This window comes from Poromitra crassiceps (assembly GCF_964638095.1).
Source record: "Poromitra crassiceps genome assembly, chromosome: 13".
Taxonomy (NCBI): Eukaryota; Metazoa; Chordata; class Actinopteri; order Beryciformes; family Melamphaidae; genus Poromitra; species Poromitra crassiceps.
In genome coordinates this window covers 40156630-40179107 of record NC_139644.1, presented here as the reverse complement: position 1 = coordinate 40179107, position 22478 = coordinate 40156630, and the positions used below count along the sequence as shown (strand labels likewise).

Genomic DNA, 22478 nt, shown 5'->3' with positions numbered 1-22478 from the left:
CTTTTTTTGTGTGTTTCTTCCTGTTCAATCAGGTTCTGCTAGTCTGTCTGGGTGATTCGGGGACTTTCTTGAAGAGAAAGTCTTGATGGAGGAAGTAAGTTTGTTCAAAACAAAATAAATTCCCAGCACTCATCACTACCAATTCACTTGTGATTAAAATGTGCTTACTGTGTGTGTGTGTGTGTGTGTGTGTGTGTGTGTGTGTGTGTGTGTGTGTGTGTGTGTACAAAATCACACACACCAAGTCACAAATAATCCATCATGGATGGATGGACATGTGCACTCTCTTTTCTCATAAATGCAAGTGTGCAAACCAGTGTCACCATAATATGCAAATCTATCGTCTCCTATTTCAGGTTGGATCTGCTTTCTTTCACTAAACAAACAACAGAGATGCTAGAAATTCTTTTATACATGCTCCAGGGCCACGCCTCATTTCCTATACTTGTACAAATTAGAGCGCGCACATCCAGTCAAAAGAGCAGGTGCTGGACAAAAGAAACACAAATGAATCAAAAGTAGAGTCCGCACACCGCTGGTAAAGATGTCTCCCAGTAGATTTACTTTATGTTTCGGTCTCATGACCTTCTTCAGAATGAATGAATGCATTCTGAAGGTCGTGAGACCCAAACGTCAACATAAATCTACTGGGAGACACTTATTCTTTGGGGGGGGGGGGGGGGGGGGGGGAGGAGATCGGAGAGGTAGGGGGGGGCCAGGTTGTTTAGGGCTTTGTAAGTGGTGAGTAGTATTTTGAAGTTGATCCTATATTTGACTGGGAGCCAGTGGAGGGCATGAAGGACAGGGGTGATATGGTCTGGCGGGTGGAGGTGAGGAGGAGGGCAGCAGAGTTCTGAACATATTGAAGTTTATTGAGGATGTTGTTGGGTGAGCAGTAGAGGATGCTATTGCAGTAGTCGAGTCTGGAGGTTATGAGGGCATGGATGAGGGTTTCAGCAGCGGAGAAGGACAGGGAGGGGCGGAGGCGAGCGATGTTCCTGAGATGAAAGAAGGCGGTTTTGGTGACATGGTTGGCGTGGGGAAGGAAGGAGAGGGTGGGGTCAAGGATGAGGCCGAGGTTGTGGACTTGGGGGTGGAGGGAGTGATGTTGGATCTATTCCCAGAATACACTGGAAATAGATTGGCCGACACACAGCCCCCTGACGCGTGCCCAGTTTCTAAACAATGTGTTCCTGACTCAGAGAAAAAGGATACAGACCAAATTGACCCTAATCAAGCGATACAGTCTAACCTTGATAAAGAACAAATTCACACTAGCAGCACAGAGTCACTCACTGACAAAACTGACCATCCTCATCTAATTGCCCCCAAAATAATGTGTGACAATGCATCCATTCTCAAACCATGGACCCCCCAGGAAGCGCGAAGCATGCTTAACGACAGTCCAAATCCTTTAAAAAGACCCATTGCATAGCTGGCTAGCACAAATTATAACCTTATATGAGTGTTTGATCCCGGATGTAAGACAATTGTTGTCACTGGCTTACAATCTGGAGTAGAAAAGTGTGCACAAAGATTTCTCGTTTCCAGCGGGAGATGGGAACGGAGAGTGGGTCGCAGCAACAACAACAAGGAGGAAATTATTCCAGGGATGATTGGATAAGAGAAATATGCCTGGAATCAATCAAAAAGTCAGCCAGAGACTCAGTAGATTTTAGTAAAGTCATTTCCTGTGTGCAAGGTTTGAAGGAAGACACTTTTCCAGTTTTTACAGCGATTTCGGACAAACAGGGACAATTCTGGAGGTGTGGGTGAACAAAATTTGTTGATGGTTCAAATACATAAGTATTTGAACCATCATTGTTTACGTCCCGAGATTGCAACGGCTTATAGGAGATCTGCAAAAGATTGGCACACTGCAGATTTTGATCAAACTATGGCAGCCCTGTCAGACTTATGTAGGGACGGGATATTTGACACAAGCAGTAAACAAAGTGTTTCAAATATGGCCCCACAAATACTGGTAACCTCAAATCATCTGCCCAACCAGATCGATCAACACTTCATATCTGGTGTCAGAAGTGCTAACCACATGCAGATAATTGCATACACATAATTAATGCTATGAGTTATTAGTCATAAGACATCTCACACATGCAGAAATGGAGACGCACATATATAGGAGATTTCTTCACCCTCTGCTCCACAGCACATGGGAGGTCAAAACAAACTTTCACCCACTGCATGAGGTCGACCTCGATGATACAGACAGGCAGCCATGTAGGCTCCAAGTCAAGTCATCACCGCTCCTCTCTCTGCTTCTCTCTGCCTTCCTTTGCCTGAACATAGGCGATTCTAGGCTTTCCAAACAGGGGTTGCACCACCAAGAAGGTAGTAGGACTCCAACTGGGGGGTATGTAGGGGGGGTTGTGCTCCCCCTGGACAAAGACATTTTGTAAATTTTAAAGTAAAATGCATTAATCTGGTGCACTCTGAGAGCAAAATGAAGAGGCTAGGAGATATGATATAACTTGTGGCAGAACATCAATTTTGGTTTATTTGGTAAAAGTGGAACCTTCTGGTTTTCTTCATTGTTCATGATTTTGTGGAAAGTATTCACTAAAGAGTCTATAGTGAATGCTGCTATTAACTTTTGCTACTAAACCAACATCAGGACATCCAAGCAAGTTCTGACAGAGAGCAATGCCATTGGACCCATTGGACAAAACATTTGCATATCCCCCAGCATGCATTATTCCTTCCAAACTTTTGACCACAAAGTAAAGTAACCACATTAAATAGGCTAAGTGGTGAGTGGAAATAATCATTAGCCTATTCTTAGTTAAACATGCAGTTTTGGAACATTCAATAAAGACAAATAAAAAAATAGACTATGACTCGACACACACATGATACACACATGTTATGAGAGTGGTATATATACCCCTCACACTAATATCCGTTTTAGTGTAGAATGGTTACTTCCTTGCTCTGCTCTCCCCTAAGAGTGCAACGGACCATGTCCAACCCTGTATGCATCGGTGCACCTGGGCGCACAGCGGTTTTTGTTTGTTTGTTGTTGTTTTGTGAGGGCTACAGAGAGCACCCTAGCCGAACTGGCGCCCCAGGCAGGAGGCTGTTTCGCCTGTAGGGTGAGCCGGCCCTCTTCAACTATCGTTTATATGTCAACATAAAATAAAAAATCATCTGGCCACTAGGGGTTGCACGTGCAGCCGGTGCACCAACGTACAATTGCCTATGCCACCGAATATTTCGGACTCTGTATGACATACCAAAATGTGTACATTGAGAATTCAGTCCTTTGGCAATGCAGTTTGCCAAAGTAATGTATGGCTTTAAATATACTTTTATAAGACACTTCCTGGACTCTTGGTTTCATTCAATTTGGTTTATATAAGCTGTTATAATTATTATATAGCGGATGAGGAGTGGTGAAATTCCATTCTACAACAGGCAACTTTTCTCAAAAATTGCAATGAAATTTGCTGTTTTATGTGATTTTTTTTTGCGCTAAAATTGCGGTAACTGGCAAACATTGGAAGTTGAGTTTTGCCATTTGTTGCTGAGAAATCGTGGGAATTAAAAAAAAATTGCAAGCCTCCACAAATATAAAACTATTTGCCCCCTCACAATTTTCAACTGCCCCCTCACTCAGTCACTTCATCCTGGAGCCGGGCCTGGTCAAAATCAACCTCAAGTTATTGCTATCTAAAGTTACTGCTTTTGTGGGCATCATCAGTCATTTCTTTGAACTGCAATTTTGCCTACACATTCAAATATTCGGCTACACAGCGTGAATTCACCCTCCTCAGCTCAATAAAACCTCTCAATGGCCTTTTTGGCTATATACTGTATATTTCTAAACCTTTAACTATGACAGTGTACATTCTTGGTTTAGCTCCCAGTAACTTACAGCATTTTAAGGTCTGGTTGCAAAAAACTCATTTGAGTTAAGGGTATATTATTTGACTGGTGCAGTCATAGTATTTTGCAATGGATACGAGTGTCAATGAAATGCTTAAAACAAGAGTGATTTTTAGGAAGTACAGGTTTGAAGTCTATGTAAAATAAATCCCTGCCACAAACAAGAATAACTAGTGTATGAGACTGCATGTACTGTATAAGACAATGTGGCACTTTATTATTGATCGAACCCCACTGTCTGTCTGTGTGACATGTGTGTGTGTGTGTGTGTGTGTGTGTGTGTGTGTCTGTCTGTGTGTTGTTATTGTTGTTCTGTCTGTTAGCAGGATGCAGATGGAGTTTCACATGTGTTTTTCTAGTGAACCCTAGAGGAACCACGACAATGTACGTCAATGTACACACACACACACACACACACACACACACACACACACACACACACACGATAGTGATATCTTAAAAAATAAAGAACTAAAGACCACCAAAACAAAATAGTGTTCTAACTGCCTGTAATCAAACTGCAGATCTAATGTAACGGTCAAAAATGTTCCAGGGGGAATTATCATTTACAGTAATCTGCTGAATCATTATCATTTACAGTAATATGCTGAACCATTATCATTTACAGTAACATGCTGAATTATCATTCTAATCATTGTCATGATTATATGATATATATTACAGGCAGAATTATTACCATAATCATTATCATGATCATTATCATTCTAATCTGCTGCAGTTGTATGAAACTACAGGTTTCGAAGTTGAGACGAGAGATCCAGATACTGTGTGTGTGTGTGTGTGTGTGTGTGTGTGTGTGTGTGTGTGTGTGTGTGTGTTCGCGCGTGTGTGCGTGTGTGTGTAGGGTTTATGGCATCTTAGATTAAGGTGCAGATGAAATAAAAAAACCTTGGTTATTTTGACTGTCAAAGCCTGGGCTGCCATTTCAGGTTTAGTGATCATTTTTTTTTTTTATTAACGAATCAAAGCAAGTGCATGATATGAAACAGTATGTGCTCAACAAATTATAACAAATCATCACAACGCATTAAAACACAGAAATTGACAACAGGGAATCTTGACGTATATGCTTGGCCCTTGTCAAAGAAAATTACCCCAGCTACCAGCCAAAAGTTGGTACATTTTGCCTGCAGCTTTGAAGTATGAAAACATAACCACCGACCTTGCAGGGTAACAGCAGTTAGGTTGGTGGTGATGCTTTCAAAACCTCAACCACCTGGTTAGTGAATCCAGTAACCTCTGTGGCTATAGACCCTTTTCACAGGGGGCATTTTGTGTTGAAAAGGCAGGGTAAACACAGGTGCAAGTGAAACAATTCCATGATTGGAAGTTGGAAACCCTCATTAGTGTGTTGCTTGCACCTGTGTTTACCCTGCCATTTCGACACAAAATGGCCCCTGTGAAAAGGGTCTATTGAATGTTAGTTCCCTGCTGTGCACAGTGTACATCCCTCACACCATCACCATCTTCAGTGATTCCCAAACTGTGGGCCGTGGAGGTACTGCAGGTGGGCTGCGAGTGGACTGCCAACACTCCCGATTTTCGCGGACAATCAAATGGCTGTAGCAGGGTCATTCTTAAAGCTACAGTGGATATCCTGTTATCAGAAGAAACTAGATGACTTAAGGCATCCAGTGCTCCCAAGCATAATATGCTAGCTTGTTGGGAAGGGGTCTACATAATGCTCCAAACATAGTTAGATTTTGGTGAGGGAAAACTATATTTCAAAGGGGCCCCTTGACCTCTAAGCTCAATTTATCTAAATGAAAATTGGTTCAATGGGTACGCAGGAGTCTCTCCTTTACAGATAAGGTAGCATTTTTCACAGCCTAGAATTAATAGCTTGTGGATTGATTTCTTCTGTTGTTGCTCATCACATTTTGTCTCAACAAATGTGCTATGCATGCAAATACTTCTGATGAGTAAGGGGGGAGGAAATGTTGCTTTTGCTGAAATGTTTTTGTATGTGGATGGATTATTAATTTCCCTTATGCCCAAGTTCACATGCTCTGTTAATTAAATTAAATATATATAATATAAAAAACATAGGGAAATACATAATCTTCATAATCTAGATGGTTCACGAGGTGAACATCTGGGTACATGGGTACTTTCCTTTCAAATGTGGAATGATTCTGCTCACTGATGAAGCAACTTCAAAGAAAAATGAGTAACTAAGTGTAGAACAATTTCATGTAGCCCATGTACAGTGTTTCCCCTAGTATTCTTTGGAGCAGTGGTGATTTGGGTAATTCTTTTGGACTGGTTTCATATCCATCCCTCTTTGGGTTGCAGTTAGTAGAATTAACTGTATGCAACACATTATAATGAAGTTGGTCAGATAATGTATTGCCAGGCTGTGGTGCATGTTGCTATATCACTCGGGCTACCTTATGTCGTTGGCAGTACTGTGCATGATTTCTTTATCATTAGCTTATAATGAGAATCCTAATGAATCTACCTGCCCCTCATCATGTGATCTGGCCCAATATGGCCGTCGTCACAGCTGCTTCAGGTGGCGCTCTGCTCCTCTGTGGCACGGTTGAGGCAGTAGTCCCGGACACCTGGAGAAGGAGAGAGGAGAGGAGTATGACGATGATGATGATATTAGTGCAATCATACATCTGATAGGTGTGCCTGGCAAAGGGGAGGCCAGGCTTCACTGTGCAATATGCCCTAACCCGACATATTGCACACTACATCTTCTAAATGCAACTGGGATACATCATCAGTGATGTAACCTGGGGTCGTTGGGTGTTTCGGGTCTCACAACATCATACACCCTCGCCCAGGTGACCCAGCTGAGGCTAATTACGCCTCGGCTTGTATCCCAGCAGCAGCCACTCACGGATCTGACCACTTAATCTGCCTCTGCAATTTTGCTATCGGACGGGTCCAAGAAACCCCAATCTGCTGCTGTGGAACTACTCCGCAGGGACCGGAATATCAGTGCATGGAGAGTCGAGGCACTGTGGTTCTCCCGGCCGAGCCTCTAATAGTAGTTATGATGAAGATTATCAGGATGATGATGAAACGTCTTCTTGGCTTCACTTTCACCACAGTTCTTTCCGCTCAACTAATTTAGGGAATCTGCACCATAGACTGTATTGGTCCATGATTGGCAAGGTGCACGATCACTGGACAGGTGACCTGTCAACCACGCCCCAAACATAGTGTACTTTATCGTCTATTATAAAACGGCTCTCTCAAATCAAGCAATCTGATTGGTTCACTTTGGCCATTGTATAAATCCAGTAACCCACTCCAATAACCCATGGCCATGGGTTATTGAGTTGCCATGGCAACTCTCTTACTAAAAGGCTTTGGTTACCTCAAATGACAATGTAGAAAAAACAAATGGCGGAGACAGCTGTCAGATCCTTGTGAATCGATCTTCGCTTATAACTTTACTAATACTTGGCAGAAAATTATGTTTTGTACAAGAATAGACGCGGGCTAATGTCTTCTTTGCAAAAAAAAGGCTGTTAACCCCGCATTTAACCCCGTAACGTTAGTTGGTGTCGGGCTTTGCAGAAAGCACTCAGCTTCTCAGCAAGCGCTGAGAATGCAGCGCTGCGTTCGAGCTGCGTGTCGGGCTTTCCAGAAAGCTCTCAGCTTCTCAGCAAGCGCCAGGATTGGCCAATGTCAACTTCAGTCTCCAGAACGATCCAATCAAATCACCTGCACGTTCTTGCAGTCCCGCCTTACAGTAGTGTTTCAACTGACTCTATCAGAATGACATGCCAGTCGGACTTATAGTATTATTATTATTATTATATTATCATACTTGGAAACCGTTTTATAAAAGCAATATAGCACTCGAGCAGCGTGTGTTGTGGCATATATCCCGCTGCTCAGCTGTTATCCCACGAGGCCGCAGGCCACAACACACTGGCTCTCATGCTATATTGCTTAATTATACCATGGTCTGGGTGAATACTCGATTCTGATTGGCTGCAGAGTGTCCATTAAAAAGTGATAATGTACAGTTGATAAAGTCGTTCAGCCAAATGGTCTGTTCACCATTCATATCAATGCGCCATAGTTTCAACAGTGGTATCAAGAGAGCTGTTTGAGCTCTATACCCCCGTTAAGGGTTAATATGGCACCTTTGTAAGTTGAGGAAAAAAATTAGTCGGTCAAAGTAAGTATTTAAATCACCCGTGTGCTCAGTTTATCAAAAATAACTCTTATTTACAATTTAGATTTTCGTTTTGGAGATTTCCCTCCCCTGACAGAAGCCGGCTCTGAGCCATTAAGTGACGCGCGTGCCTCTCCAAGCTGAGCGGGGGCGAGCTGCGCCCTGCGGGGGCGAGCCCGGCGTGTGAGCATCATGTCCCATGTTGCGGTCTGAGCGAGGGGACTATTTTCTCTGCGGTTCTTAAATCATCTCCAAGATTATAAAAACTAAATTTTGATTGCAAAACACATGAAAATATAAATGAATGGTCTTGTTTTGTTGGCAAGTGACCATGGTATAAGCGGGTTAATGCACTTCGAGGTGTCCATTATCACTTTTTAAGGGACGACGCGAGAAGCGTGAACCGGTCCGAGGCGCCAGCCGAGGACCGGTTGCTTCCGCGAAGCGTGCATTAACCCTTACTTATTTACTCTAAATGGGACTATAATGTACGGTACAATGAACATCATGCTGTATTGAAGAAGACTTGAGAATAACGATTGAGAGCATAAACTCAATAGGAAATTGTTTACTGAGGTTATAAATCAAGTGAGAAGTAGGGTCATTTTCTCAGTGACTTCTATCCAATTCCTTTTTTTTCTTTTCTTTTTGCAGCCATAGACTATAAATGGGGGAGTTATATAAAAATGTACCCCCATTCAGTTGTCACAAACGATGAAATTAGCTACTTAGAGACTGAATGCGTTTTTTGAACTAGGCTGTTAACATGTTTATTTCTGCTGTAAAGTTGGCCATTTTAACATGGAGGTCTATGGGGAATAATGATCTTTTGCAGCCAGCCTCAAGTGGGCATTCTAGAAACTGCAGTTTTCAGCATCTCCGCGTTGGCTTAACTTTTTCCAACGCGGATGCTGCCTCTTGATCCAAACACACAAACGAACAAATATGTCTGTGTTAGGGATGGCGAAAATTATTCTTTTTTGACTGACCCTCATTAACCGATCATTAATCGGTACACCGAGGAGATTAAAATGCGCTATTTGACTGTCTGTGACCCATTAAACAATTACCATACAACAAATGCTTTACTTTTTCATTAGAAAGTGTTTATTTTTACATCTGCAAGAAAAGGAAACACATGAACAAAACTGAAACACAAGTTGAATCCTCCAGCACACTAAACAAAAACATTCCTCCAATTAGGAGCTGCACGCATTGATCAGAAAGGGGGAAACGCCGGCAGCAAAAAAATCAATACTCACAATTCTTAAACGAATTATTGAACTACACATGTCGGATTTAGTGTAAAAAAATACGCAGAATTTCCACTTTAAACAGCGCATCACTCAGCTCCCCCGTGCAGTGTTTCAGCGGATGCCAATGTGTCTCACACCAGGCTGCAAGGTGCACTGACGACATAGGCTATATGCTCTCTGTATGTCTGTCTGCATGTCTGCCAGCACATAGGCTATATGCTCTCTGTGTGTCTGTCTGCATGTCTGCCAGCACATAGGCTATATGCTCTCTGTGTGTCTGCATGTCTGCCAGCACATAGGCTATATGCTCTCTGTGTGTCTGTCTGCATGCCCCCCAGCACATAGGCTATATGCTCTCTGTGTGTCTGTCTGCATGCCCCCCAGCACACGACATGAGGACGAGCGTAGCGAGACTCCGCCGGTCCACAGTTAATCAATGCATAGACTACAAATGGATCTGGCCCTGAATGTGCATGTGCACATATCATGTCTGTCATTTGGTGGTGCAGCTCTAACCCTGACAGTTGTGAAACAATTTCTCCAAACTGGCAAGTGTTGGATGGTAAATAGTGACGTTATGATACGTTTCAATCGTCAATTAGCCCGCTTCATGTCTGCATCTTTGGAACACAGTGAAAACTCAATTGTTTCGCACGTTTCATCATTCAGTGTGCGCGTTAGCTTATGCGTGCGTACACACGATGAACGTGCAGGCAGGCAAGGAGATAGAGAGAGAGAGACCGAATGAGCCAGTGAAGAAAAAGTAATGTTTTACTATCAATCACAATGATGAACGCACTAATGTACCCGTACCTGAGGATCGGAGGGAAACACCAACAACATGATTATCATGTTATCATGCCTCAGCCCCACCAATGCCACCCAGTGAAATGTTTAGTTGTATTTGGGCCACCCATGGTGTTTTAAAGGGCACGTGCAACAGACTTTTTTTCTTTTACCGTTTAGCTGATAGTATTAATCGGGTAATGTTGAAACGGTCGGTTATCAGTTAAACGGTTATCGGTTGACATCCCTAGTCTGTGTGTGCTCACTTTCAATTCGCTGTCTTCAAGAGCGCACGAGTGAATCATTGTCTGCGACACAAACCACGTCCGATTTCCAAACTTTTATACCGTAGGTAGGTAGGGTTTTTCATTTCTTTATAACTCTTTTTCTTCCCCTTTATTTGACTGCTTCCCATTTATCAAATCATCACTTCTTCTTTCATTCACTTTAATCAGGAATTAGACCGTCAACGAAAACACGCAGTCATCAGAAAATAAAAGAAACATTTGCCTGGAAAATGTGTTTGTATTTGTGTGTGTGTGTGTGTGTGTGTGTGTGTGTGTGTGTGTGTGTATGCGCGCACACGCTCGCATAAAGTTGTCATTTCTCATTTTGAGCGTCAGTGTTGCTTCGGAACGTACGCGCTTCCAAATCTAACGGGATTGCTCTATGAGGAAAGTGAATGAGCTTTTCACATAATCGTCCCTGTCCGTGTTATTGTAGAGTTTGGTCTCCCTCGATCCCCCTGTAGGTGGCAGTACCTACAGCTGAGGTCCACTGTGCTGGGCTCTCCAACAACACCAACTCAGGAATCTACCTTGCTCCCTGATATCATTACAATATTTGGGTTAGGTCAAGAGGCCTCTCATTATTATTAAAAAATATTTTCAACAGCACTACGGATGACCTGGGAATATTGTGCCAGGCTACTACACTTTCAACAGCACTACGGATGACCTGAGAGGAAGACTTAAACCTCTCGTTGAATGAATTAGAATGGAATAGGATATGACAAAATCAAAGCTGTCGAGGAAGGGATAAGACTCATTCAATTTAAAATCATCAATCGCTTCTATTGGACACCCTCTAAGCTACATCGATTAGGTCTTAAAAACACAGCGGACTGCTGGAAATGCCAGAGTTCAGAAGGTACATTACTTCATGCTCTTTGGCAATGCCCTAAGATATAGGACTTCTGGGAACAAGTTCATAAATGTATAAAAGATGACTTTGAGTTTTCTCTCAGGTTCGATGTGTTGGGCGGGTTGACCCGTTAGTTGTGAAAGACTGTGGAAATGCAGAACTGATCCACACCATAATGGTGGGTAGACAGGCTTTACTGAGGGGATGGAAAAAGACAGAAGCTCCCTCTTGGCGGGAGTGGTTCATAGAAGTTGAAAAGGAACAACTCTTCTAGAGAAAGACTGACAGATTGGAAGATTACCCCTTAAAATGATGAAAATACCATTTACTGTATATCTCTATAAGGACAGATAATGTTGTAGGCTATCTAATGTATGTTTAAGCGCAATTGGTTTATCATTAGTATATATATCTTTTTTTATTATCTTTATTTGTCTCCCTCTTAGATCTATTATTACTATTATTATTACCATTGTTCTACTGTATTAGTTATTATTTTGCAGATCTACATTGTGTTTTATCTGTTTGTTTACTACATTGTGTTTTATCTGTTAACAAATGAAAATGACAAACTTTAAATCATAAAAAGAAAGTATTTTCTGAAATCAAGCGGGACTGACGTTATAGTCCATGATGACGGTAATGTTATTAAAAGCAGACTATCGCTGATTGACACGCGGTGGTCAAACTCGCTTTCTTATGCTAATTAAACTTCACAAGCTCAACTGGAAATATTTGGTTAACTTTAACCTGATGGAATAAAAGGTAAGAATAGGCTACCGGTGTTATTGTTATTTACATGTAGCCTTCATCTGAGAACCGACAGCACTTGCCTGTGTTGAGCACTAGTATCTACAGTATATCCACGGTTTATTTCTTTAGACGACTCCTCTTTCGTTTTTCTCACTCGTGGTCTCAGAATAACCCCCTGCGAATTCCATTGCGTGCTTCAAATTCTGTGGACATTGCAGGCCATTGTCTGAGACTCAGCAGCACGCAAGGCAGCGTGTATCAACGTCGACACTGTGCGGCACCGAGTCATGAATTCCCCCCCGAAGCTTGCATCTTGGATTGTTCCGTTTGACTGACCGCTCATAAGCCGTTTTCCCACATGCGTACCGGAAAATTACCTGTAAGTCAATATCGGACATTTCCCTTCACACTTCGGGTCGCGCATGTGGGAATCTATCAGCGAATTTGCCTGTATGTTGGGGGGGAGGGGGGAGCTTATTTGGGGGGTCGGCAAAACTCGAAATAAGTTCGCTTGTCAGTTGTCACACAATAAATCACACTCGTTTGACTTAAGAGCAGCGTCAAGCCGCCAGCGTAATAAACACAGCCAATTTACCCCCTCCCCTCTCTGCTCGAGAGCAGCAGCCACGGACAGACACAGCGAGAAAGGCTTGCAAGCTGCTCAACGCTTGTATGTATGTAGAGAAAGCAAATGCACAAAGCGAAATGTGGAAGTAGTTTGCTTTGATGTGCGCGAATGATTAGATGATGCACTTTGAAGAAGTTGGGATCCGTGTCTGAGAGAAATAGTTGCTGGTTCGATGTTTATCCGTTCACCTGCGTTGAAGCACTTTTTACAGACTGGCTTCGTTTGATGTGTCCGGGGTTGCCTTCGGAAATCAGCAAGCTGACATACTGCTCTTATTAGGCTATCACAAGATCATTTCGCCAGTTTGCTTTAATGTGCGCGAATGATTAGATTATGCCCGCTGGAACATTAAGCAACGTGTGTAGGCTACTCCTCGCCCATGATTGAAGGACCGCTGTCGCGGAAAATGACTGGACCCGTTTCCACTTGCGTCCCCTTAAGAGCATACCGCTCTTCTGACTGGCTCGAAACTGGTGAAATGTCGGGGACGACGGGGTCGCGCTTATACCGGCACGGCGCCTTTCTCACATGCAGGCATTAGACCACGTTCCGGTCATTTTGCGGTACAAAGCGCATGTGGGAAAAGGGCTATAGAAGCATGGTTGGCAGCACAGGGAATTTACGTCAATCTTGAGAATATAGGCTATAGCCTGCTATCAATTGTCTTTAAGCTCAATGAACATAGATGCAACGGAAAAGGATGTGACGTTACGCTTTGCGTCAGCCGGCATTTCAGACTTTTAGTGGAGGAGATGACTAGAATACAGCTACCATGGTTTCTACAATAAATAAGACTTGTTTTTATTTTTATTCCTCCTTCCCGTAATTTTCAATTGACATCGATGGGAAGTGAAACAAATCTCTGCATAGGTTCCTGCAAATGTGGCCGTGCCTTTAAAGACACATGATTACAGGGACAGATGCTGTGGCCAAGTCCCCGGGCTGTCCCGCTTGTTGCTCTGCCGCCTCTGCTGATCGGGGGAGAGTTGTAGTAGACGAGCATTATGATTCCTCCGATACATGTGCAGTCGCAAGCCGCTTCTTTTCATCTGACGGCGAAGGGTTTCACCGGTAGGACGTAGCATGTGGGAGGACCACCGCCCCCCCCCCCCCCCCCCCCCCCCCCCCCCAGTTCCTCTCCCCCTGAACAGGCACCTCGACCAACCAGAGGAGACCTTACTGCAGCGACCAGGAGACATACTCTTATTCCACGAGCCACGAGGGCTCGAACCTGTGAGCCTCGTGTTGGTAGGCAGGGCATCTGCCACTCCACTACCCAAATGCCCAATACACTTTCACCTGTATATTTATGAAGCGGAGATGCCAGTGTGTGTTTGTGTGCACTACTTCTGCGTTCACACTCACTCTGCACAATACTGAGGTAGGCTTTGGTAGCAGGGGAGTCGGCCACTTCGTTGAAGAAAGACCTCCCCTCGTCACAGCTGCGTCCTATCCGGGGGTCCAGAGGTATCTGCCCCAGCAGAGGCAGATTTAGATCCACACACATCCGCTCAGCGCCCCCGCTGGTGGGAGGGAAGATCTCGGACATGTTCTGCAACAGAGCAGGGAGGAAACCGGTTTTCAGTTTTAAGCAGCCTTTACTGTGCACTCACTGCAGTGGGGAAAGGTGCTCTTATGTACAGTTTGCATATTCATTGAGATTTGGGGAAAACAGTGATTCATTCATTTTAAAAGCTGTCACAGACTCGCAGTATATCTGACGAGAGAGAGAGAGAGAGAGAGAGAATGGACATGTATTTAATGTTGTTTGATAATTTCTTGGACTCTATCCAAAGCACCCTAGGCCTACTGAGTACTGGTACTGTAGGGCCTACAGTACCACGAGTGCTACCGAGTACTGGTACTGCAGGGCCTACAGCACCACGAGTGCTACTGAGTACTGGTACTGTAGGCTCTACAGCACCACGAGTGCTACTGAGTACTGGTACTGTAGGGCCTACAGCACCACGAGTGCTACTGAGTACTGGTACTGTAGGCTCTACAGCACCACGAGTGCTACTGAGTACTGGTACTGTAGGGCCTACAGCACCACGAGTGCTACTGAGTACTGGTACTGCAGGGCCTACAGCACCACGAGTGCTACTGAGTACTGGTACTGTAGGGCCTACAGCACCACGAGTGCTACTGAGTACTGGTACTGCAGGGCCTACAGCACCACGAGTGCTACTGAGTACTGGTACTGTAGGCCCTACAGCACCATGAGTGCTACTGAGTACTGGTACTGTAGGGCCTACAGCACCACGAGTGCTACTGAGTACTGGTACTGTAGGGCCTACAGTACCATGAGTGCTACTGAGTACTGGTACTGTAGGGCCTACAGCACCACGAGTGCTACTGAGTACTGGTACTGTAGGGCCTACAGTACCATGAGTGCTACTGAGTACTGGTACTGTAGGGCCTACAGCACCACGAGTGCTACTGAGTACTGGTACTGTAGGGCCTACAGTACCACGAGTGCTACTGAGTAATGTAGGGCCTACAGCACCATGAGTGCTACTGAGTACTGGCACTGTAGGGCCTACAGCACCACGAGTGCTACCGAGTTCTCTATCCACTGAGCTTCACAGAACTACAACTGGACAGTAGCAGTTTACAGTAGGTACCCTCTGGAAACAGATCCTTTGTGTTGTTGTGGCTCACTTCCATGTTGTTGTGACTATTTGCAGCATTTCTGTATTTGGATATGTTTTCTGAGCTTGGCTGTGTATGTGCATTTCTGTATTTGGATATGTTTTCTGAGCTTGGCTGTGTATGCGAGTGAAAATGAGCCTGTAGCGTTTCCTCATTTGTGTGAGTTTGCATGTTGGGCACTCTCTCTCTTAGGCTCCGCGTCCATCGGGAACTTCTCTTCTAAAGTACTAGCTTGTATTTTGAGCCAATTCTGAATGAGAAGGACATGCTGTTGCATGTTGCTGATAGTGCCGCTTAGCACATTTTTACTGCTCGAATACCAAGCAGACATCCCACACCTAATACTCTCCAAAACAGTAGGGCTGGGTATTGGCAAGGACCTCACGATACGATACGTATCACGATACATTGCGATACAATACATATTCTGATATATTGCAATACTCTACATAATTGACTGAAAATAAAAAAAATAGCGCTGAAAATACAACTCGCTGTGTGTGCACCACCCAGGTAGTTTAATAATGTGTACATCACTTTATATTGATAACTTAGTGGACAAATTGAGTCAAAACTACAAGTAACAAAAAACAAAAAAACTCCGTAACAAAACTCAAGTGTTGAGTGTTGTTACTGAACACACTGAAATAAAAAGCATCCTTATTGTGTCACTGAACAGACGGCTGTGCAAAAAATCGATATGGCGATATATATCACGATATTTCTCTGAAATATCAATACAGTATTGCGGGGGGAAATATTGCGATATATTGCCGTATCGATTTTATTGTACAGCCCTACAAAACAGCCTGATCAATATTACAACATAATCCTCTGGTTCACACCATGCACCATGAGTCTGCGGATGAAGTATAATCTCAATCTGGGCATTCCCACTAAAGGTGTGATCTAAGTGAACGCCAAGATACCTGTAGGAGCAGACCTGATTGATTGGTTTGTCATGAATGACCATTGGGTTATGATCCCCCACTGACCTAGGGTCCAGAACCATCTCCTAATTTGATTGATTGATTGATTGATCGATCTATTTATTTGCTTTCACATTTAAAAATAGGTGGTTGGCATCACACCACTGCACAAAGCTCTCTATGAGCGAGTCACATTTCACTCATCAGAGTAGGAGAGTTGACTGACAAGACGATGGAGGAGGATTTGGTGTCAAAGCGAAACAAACGTACGGTCAGAAAAAACACACCAAAAACACACAGTCAGCTAAAAAACCTTGACGACTGCAGTGTCTGATGATACACACAGCTGAGCTCACCTTAAGGGGAACAAAGTATATTTTATACATGCAGGATGTAGTTAAGCGCGCCTCAACCTCTGCAGCCCAGCAGGCTGGTCTGGTGCTGCTCAGAAAAGGCAGACTTCAGATACTTAGGTATTTGGATGTAATCCAAAAGGTACTGGAGCACACAGATCAAGTGTATAATGAAGTTTTTTTTATTAAACTAACGTTTCGACACTACTGTGTCTTCATCAGATATTTATATTATTATATATATATATTATATATTTTATACATATTGTGTATCCTGCTTTAGTGACACCCCCGCGAACGTACAGTGCATGTGTGAGTGTGTATGTGTGTGTGTGTGTGTGTGTGTGTGTGAGTGAGTGTGTGTGTGTGTGTGGGGGAGTGTATCTACATGCATTGGTTGAGCTGGGAATAACCTTGCATTTAGGACAGACGAAGCCGCTCATGTTCTCCACCACTCCGATGATGGGCACCTTGACCTTCTGACAGAACCTGATCTCCTTACGCACGTCCTGCAACGACACCTCCTAGAAAGAGAGCGGGAGAGAGACAACGAGAAAAGGAGAGAGAGAGGATGGATGGACAGAGGGAGAAAGGAAAGAAGACAGTGGTGAGAAGAGAGAGCAAGAGAAGAATGAGCTGACCATCTTATGAAGTGCATCAGTGTGAAGCATGGCACTGTTATTATGAAGTGCATCAGTGTGAAGCATGGCACTGTTGTTATGAAGTGCATCAGTGTGAAGCATGGCACTGTTGTTATGAAGTGCATCAGTGTGAAGCATGGCACTGTTGACAAAGAGCATGCTTCCTCTCTAGATTAATAAACAAAAAGTAGGACCATAGATGGGTGAATCCCACTCCGACCGTGTGTGTGTGTGTGTGTGTGTGTGTGTGTGTGTGTGTGCGTGTGGTGTGTTTGTGTGTGTTGCAGTGTGTGTAAACATGACATTATATAGTTTTATAGGGTGTCATAACAGTGTGCTTATCACTGTGGTTTAGTAGTGATTTATTGTTTTAATGGTTGAATAGCGACCTCTATTGGCTGCCATACACAGGCTACTCAGACAGACGTCTCATTAAAGAATAAATAACAGGAGGGTGAGACTCCAAACTGAAGACTTAAACAAAAGCAAGTCACTGGAGCATGTATATCTTATATACATTATAAAGCAAAAAAATTAATAAAAAAGAGAGAGATGCGCGGGAGGGGGTGTGCCGCCTCAGAGGGGGTCATGTCGCGCTGCACCGCGGAGCAGGCGGGACACTGCACCATCATCACAACAGTTATTTCTCTATAAAACGTATTAATCTATAAAGGAGAACTGTGGAACACCCCAGGGGCCACCTGGTACAAAAACAATATGGTAGCTCAGTGGATTAGTAAACCATGTGCACAGATTTGTAATATATACTGGTAACATCAAAGAGGGACTTTTAGGCCTCTATTTACAGTGAGCCAGTACCAGACACAGCTTGGCTAGATATTGTGAACTCTAATAGCCAGTAGGCACCTGAGCATATGTGTATTGTGTAAACCATAACCATTGATTAATCACAAAATCACATCAGTAGGTTTAATTTATGATCCAATGTGTGTTTTGGTGACAATATGAATGAACCTGTTACTCCCTATACATCATGCTTGTATATATATATATATATATATATATATATACCGTATATATATATATACACACACATATATACATACATGTATATATATATATATACATACATGTATATACAGTATATATACTGTATATATTGGATAGTTTGGGGTTGGCGCCAATTTTTATCCAATCAGAGAAAAGTTGACATTTTCTGGGAAACGGGAGGGTCGGATCGCGATGCCCACAACGAACTATATGTATTTTTTCACCCCGAATCCAATACCTGAGTCTCTACGAGTTACGGTTGTGGAGATACATCTGCCCTGCATGCAGGACTACAGGAGAGAGATAGAGGACAGGAGATACATCTGCCCTGCATGCAGGACTACAGGAGAGAGATAGAGGACAGGAGATACATCTGCCCTGCATGCAGGACTACAGGAGAGAGATAGAGGACAGGAGATACATCTGCCCTGCATGCAGGACTACAGGAGAGAGATAGAGGACAGGAGATACATCTGCCCTGCATGCAGGACTACAGGAGAGAGATAGAGGACAGGAGATACATCTGCCCTGCATGCAGGACTACAGGAGAGAGATAGAGGACAGGAGATACATCTGCCCTGCATGCAGGACTACAGGAGAGAGATAGAGGACAGGAGATACATCTGCCCTGCATGCAGGACTACAGGAGAGAGATAGAGGACAGGAGATACATCTGCCCTGCATGCAGGACTACAGGAGAGAGATAGAGGACAGGAGATACATCTGCCCTGCATGCAGGACTACAGGAGAGAGATAGAGGACAGGAGATACATCTGCCCTGCATGCAGGACTACAGGAGAGAGATAGAGGACAGGAGATACATCTGCCCTGCATGCAGGACTACAGGAGAGAGATAGAGGACAGGAGATACATCTGCCCTGCATGCAGGACTACAGGAGAGAGATAGAGGACAGGAGATACATCTGCCCTGCATGCAGGACTACAGGAGAGAGATAGAGGACAGGAGATACATCTGCCCTGCATGCAGGACTACAGGAGAGAGATAGAGGACAGGAGATACATCTGCCCTGCATGCAGGACTACAGGAGAGAGATAGAGGACAGTGGGGGGTTGGGGGTTTCAAGTCACTGACCAAACACTCTATTTCAGTGATTGCTGTCAGAATATAGAGCCATTTAACACTTACTTGAACACAAAAACATCACTGAATGACGTGAACGTACCTTTAATGTGATGGGTATACAGGTGTAAAGGGTGAAACTCCCACTATTGCTACCACTGTCACTATTGTTATTGCTCTTATCAACTACACGTAAAACCAACGGCTGAATGGAACAAGCCGAGGCTTGTGTGTGTGTGTGTGTGTGTGTGTGTGTGTGTGTGTGTGTGTGTGCGTGCGCTACCTGTGGTGTGGTGATGATGACGGCGCCGTCGATCTTGGCGTCACTTAGGTACGTCACGATTGACAGGTGCTCGTCGGAGGTGCCGGGGGGCGTGTCCACGATGAGGTAATCTAGCGCCCCCCAATCGACATCCCTCAAGAACTGCTTGATCATCCCTGGTTGGAGATGCACACAAGCAGGGGTCACAATGGTATGGAATTTTTGGAAAATGTGAAAATGAACATTGACTATGTTTACATGCACACAATATTCAGTTTTTTCCCCTTATTCTGAAAAAGCCAATATTCCAACTAGGCTGAAAATGATTATTCCACTCATTTTCACGTTTACATGCAGCCGTGCATACTCTGATTACTGTCATTTAAAACGTCCCCATGACGTACTGTACGTCCTACAGCTACGTTCACTCATGCATTCACTCAGTCATACTTTATTTTATTTATTTATTTCAGGGACAGTGCAACATTAATGAACATTTGCATGTAAATGTGCCGGATTGTAGCCTTAGCTCATTTCCATCCATCCATACTGCCCCCCGCTGGCTGTTACAGGGCATGAACATACCTACACACCATTTACAAACAGCCTATTTAGCTAAACGAGCCAGCTGGCTACCTAGTTGTCTTTTTCCATATTCTTACCAGCATCATCTGGTCCATTAGAGCTGAAGAGAGTCAGCATTGCAATATTTGCGCATATCTAAAAACCTGTTGATATCCAAGTCTTTCATATCGGTTATCGCGTGTTTCTCCTTCAAACCAAAAATGAGGGCTTTTCTTTTGGGCATGCATCCCCGGCTAGTTGGTTTGTTTACAGCAGGCGTTTTCTAAGTCTGACACTGTGAACCCCCCCCCAGTTTACTTGCTTAGTTTTGCTCTAGGTGACCCCCCCCCCCCACAGTTTACTTGCTTAGTTTCGCTCTATTCCTAGATGCCTATGGGATCGTGATTGTGCTATTTGATCCCATAGACCAGGGGTCAGCAACCTATGGCACGGGTGCCACCTCTGGCACGCGAAGGGTTAACCACTGGCACAGCAGCGCACAGCAGCGATAAGTGCGCAATTGAGATTTTTTGTAGAAATGTTGAAGTGCCCTGTCAAATGACCTACTTCACAGCCATTTGCAATTGTGCGGCATGTTATTTAGGATATTTAGGGTGACCCACTCTCTGCCTCTGATCGGTTGCCTTCCATGGAAGCAGCAGAGCAATGCCACTATCTTACTTGATTGCTCGGCTGCTGCCATAGAAGGCAACCAATCAGAGGCAGAGAGTGGGTCACTACCGTAAATATCCTATATACATGGCTCTGGGCACTTTGGGCAGCAGAAAGCAGATGAAAAATGCCAGCGCCGAAGACAGAGAAGGACCGTGCTGTGTATATTGTTTAGTGCTTTACTTCAATGTCCTGATTTTGGAAGGAATAACGTTAAATTTTGATGTGCGAGTCATTAATCTTGGTGTGGCACACTGATTGACAAGCAAAATTGAAAATGGCACTTCATATCAAAAAGGTTGCCGACCCCTGCCATAGACACTCAATAATTGAGCCAAGATGGATGGCCTGACGTTGCTGTTTGACTTCAGACTACATCAAATACATAAAGATGTCTGTCTGAAGGCATTTATTTGTTTCTGACTCTGGGAGTCACACACATTTAGGCTATTCTATGTGATCTCCTTTTGATAACTAATGTAATAACTAATGTCATATTTTTTCACTTGCATTCACTGAGCCTCCCATGAAACTGGGGGCTCACCCCCCACTTTGAAAACCTCTGTTTAACAGCACATACAGTATACTGTAGCTGACCGTAAACATCCAACCAGAATTATGCTGTCTATATAACCCAGATCAAATTCGGAATATTGTCATTTTGGGAATAATAGTGGAAGATTAGTGTGCATGTAAACATACTCACTGTATAAACACACACACACACACACACACACACACACACCGTTCTTCTTGGGTCCTCTCCAGATGACGGCGTCGTCAGGGCTGCTAAGCAGGAAGCCAATAGACATGACTGCCAGGTTGTCCTCCACATACTGCAACACACACACACACACACACACACACACACACACACACACACACACACACACACACACACACACACACACACACACACACACACACACACACACACACACACACACACGGAGTCTTTTAGAGACAAACTTTAAGAAACTAAAGCTAACAGCACAGTTAAAGATGAATATTTCCAGTCAGACTCACCACAGGAGACCAGCCTGAGCCACTCTGGTGGACCTGTGGAGAAGACAGCAGACAGAAGACAGCGGACACACACAAAAAGAGTCAAAAGTCAAAACACTTCATTGGAGTTGGAGGTGATTTCAGGTCTGGATGACTATGAGTATGCAGCAGCAGATCAACAGTTACAGTTGTGAATATTGAGAGAGAAAATTGAAGTTCCATTGGCCTAATTTCATAATCAATAGCCATAAAGCAGATACACAGAGTTATTGGTAATAGTTATTGTTTATAATTGCATACACATTGGTCAATGCTGCATAACACACAGTAGGGCTGTCACTTTTTCCCAAAATAAAGTTCAAACGCACACTAATCACACAAAATGTTCGAATATATTCGAAGTTGTTTGGTTAATTAATTTTTTTTTCTTTTCTTTTTTTTGCAGGCCAGGCCACCGGGCATCGGCCCAACGTGTTAGCTTGGACGCTCACAGTCACAACACTGCCTCACAAACTTGGCTGCATCCAACTCGAGACAACTTTTCAGACCCTGGAGACAATCTTTCTCAGAAGAGGCTATAGCGCGACAAATCTGGAGACTTTTTCTGACATGGGATTAACATTACCAGCAAGCGGCAGTTGGTTAATTTTGGTAAAAAAAAAAAAAAAAAAAAA

General features: G+C 43.8%; 1 protein-coding gene across 1 annotated transcript in view; it reads right to left on the bottom strand.

The window, feature by feature from the left end:
- Nucleotides 1-4869: 4869 nt before the first annotated feature.
- The window catches only part of nubp1 (nucleotide binding protein 1 (MinD homolog, E. coli)), a 28349-nt gene continuing 10740 nt past the window's right edge, over nucleotides 4870-22478 (bottom strand). Inside the window, exons 5-10 of the mRNA XM_083648571.1 lie at nucleotides 21826-21858; nucleotides 21545-21635; nucleotides 19585-19739; nucleotides 16982-17092; nucleotides 14000-14186; nucleotides 4870-6491 (exon numbers count right to left, since the gene is read on the bottom strand). Of these exons, the coding sequence (XP_083504697.1) occupies nucleotides 6439-6491; nucleotides 14000-14186; nucleotides 16982-17092; nucleotides 19585-19739; nucleotides 21545-21635; nucleotides 21826-21858 (630 nt within the window). The 3' untranslated portion in view covers nucleotides 4870-6438. The remainder of the gene's footprint in view (nucleotides 6492-13999; nucleotides 14187-16981; nucleotides 17093-19584; nucleotides 19740-21544; nucleotides 21636-21825; nucleotides 21859-22478) is intronic.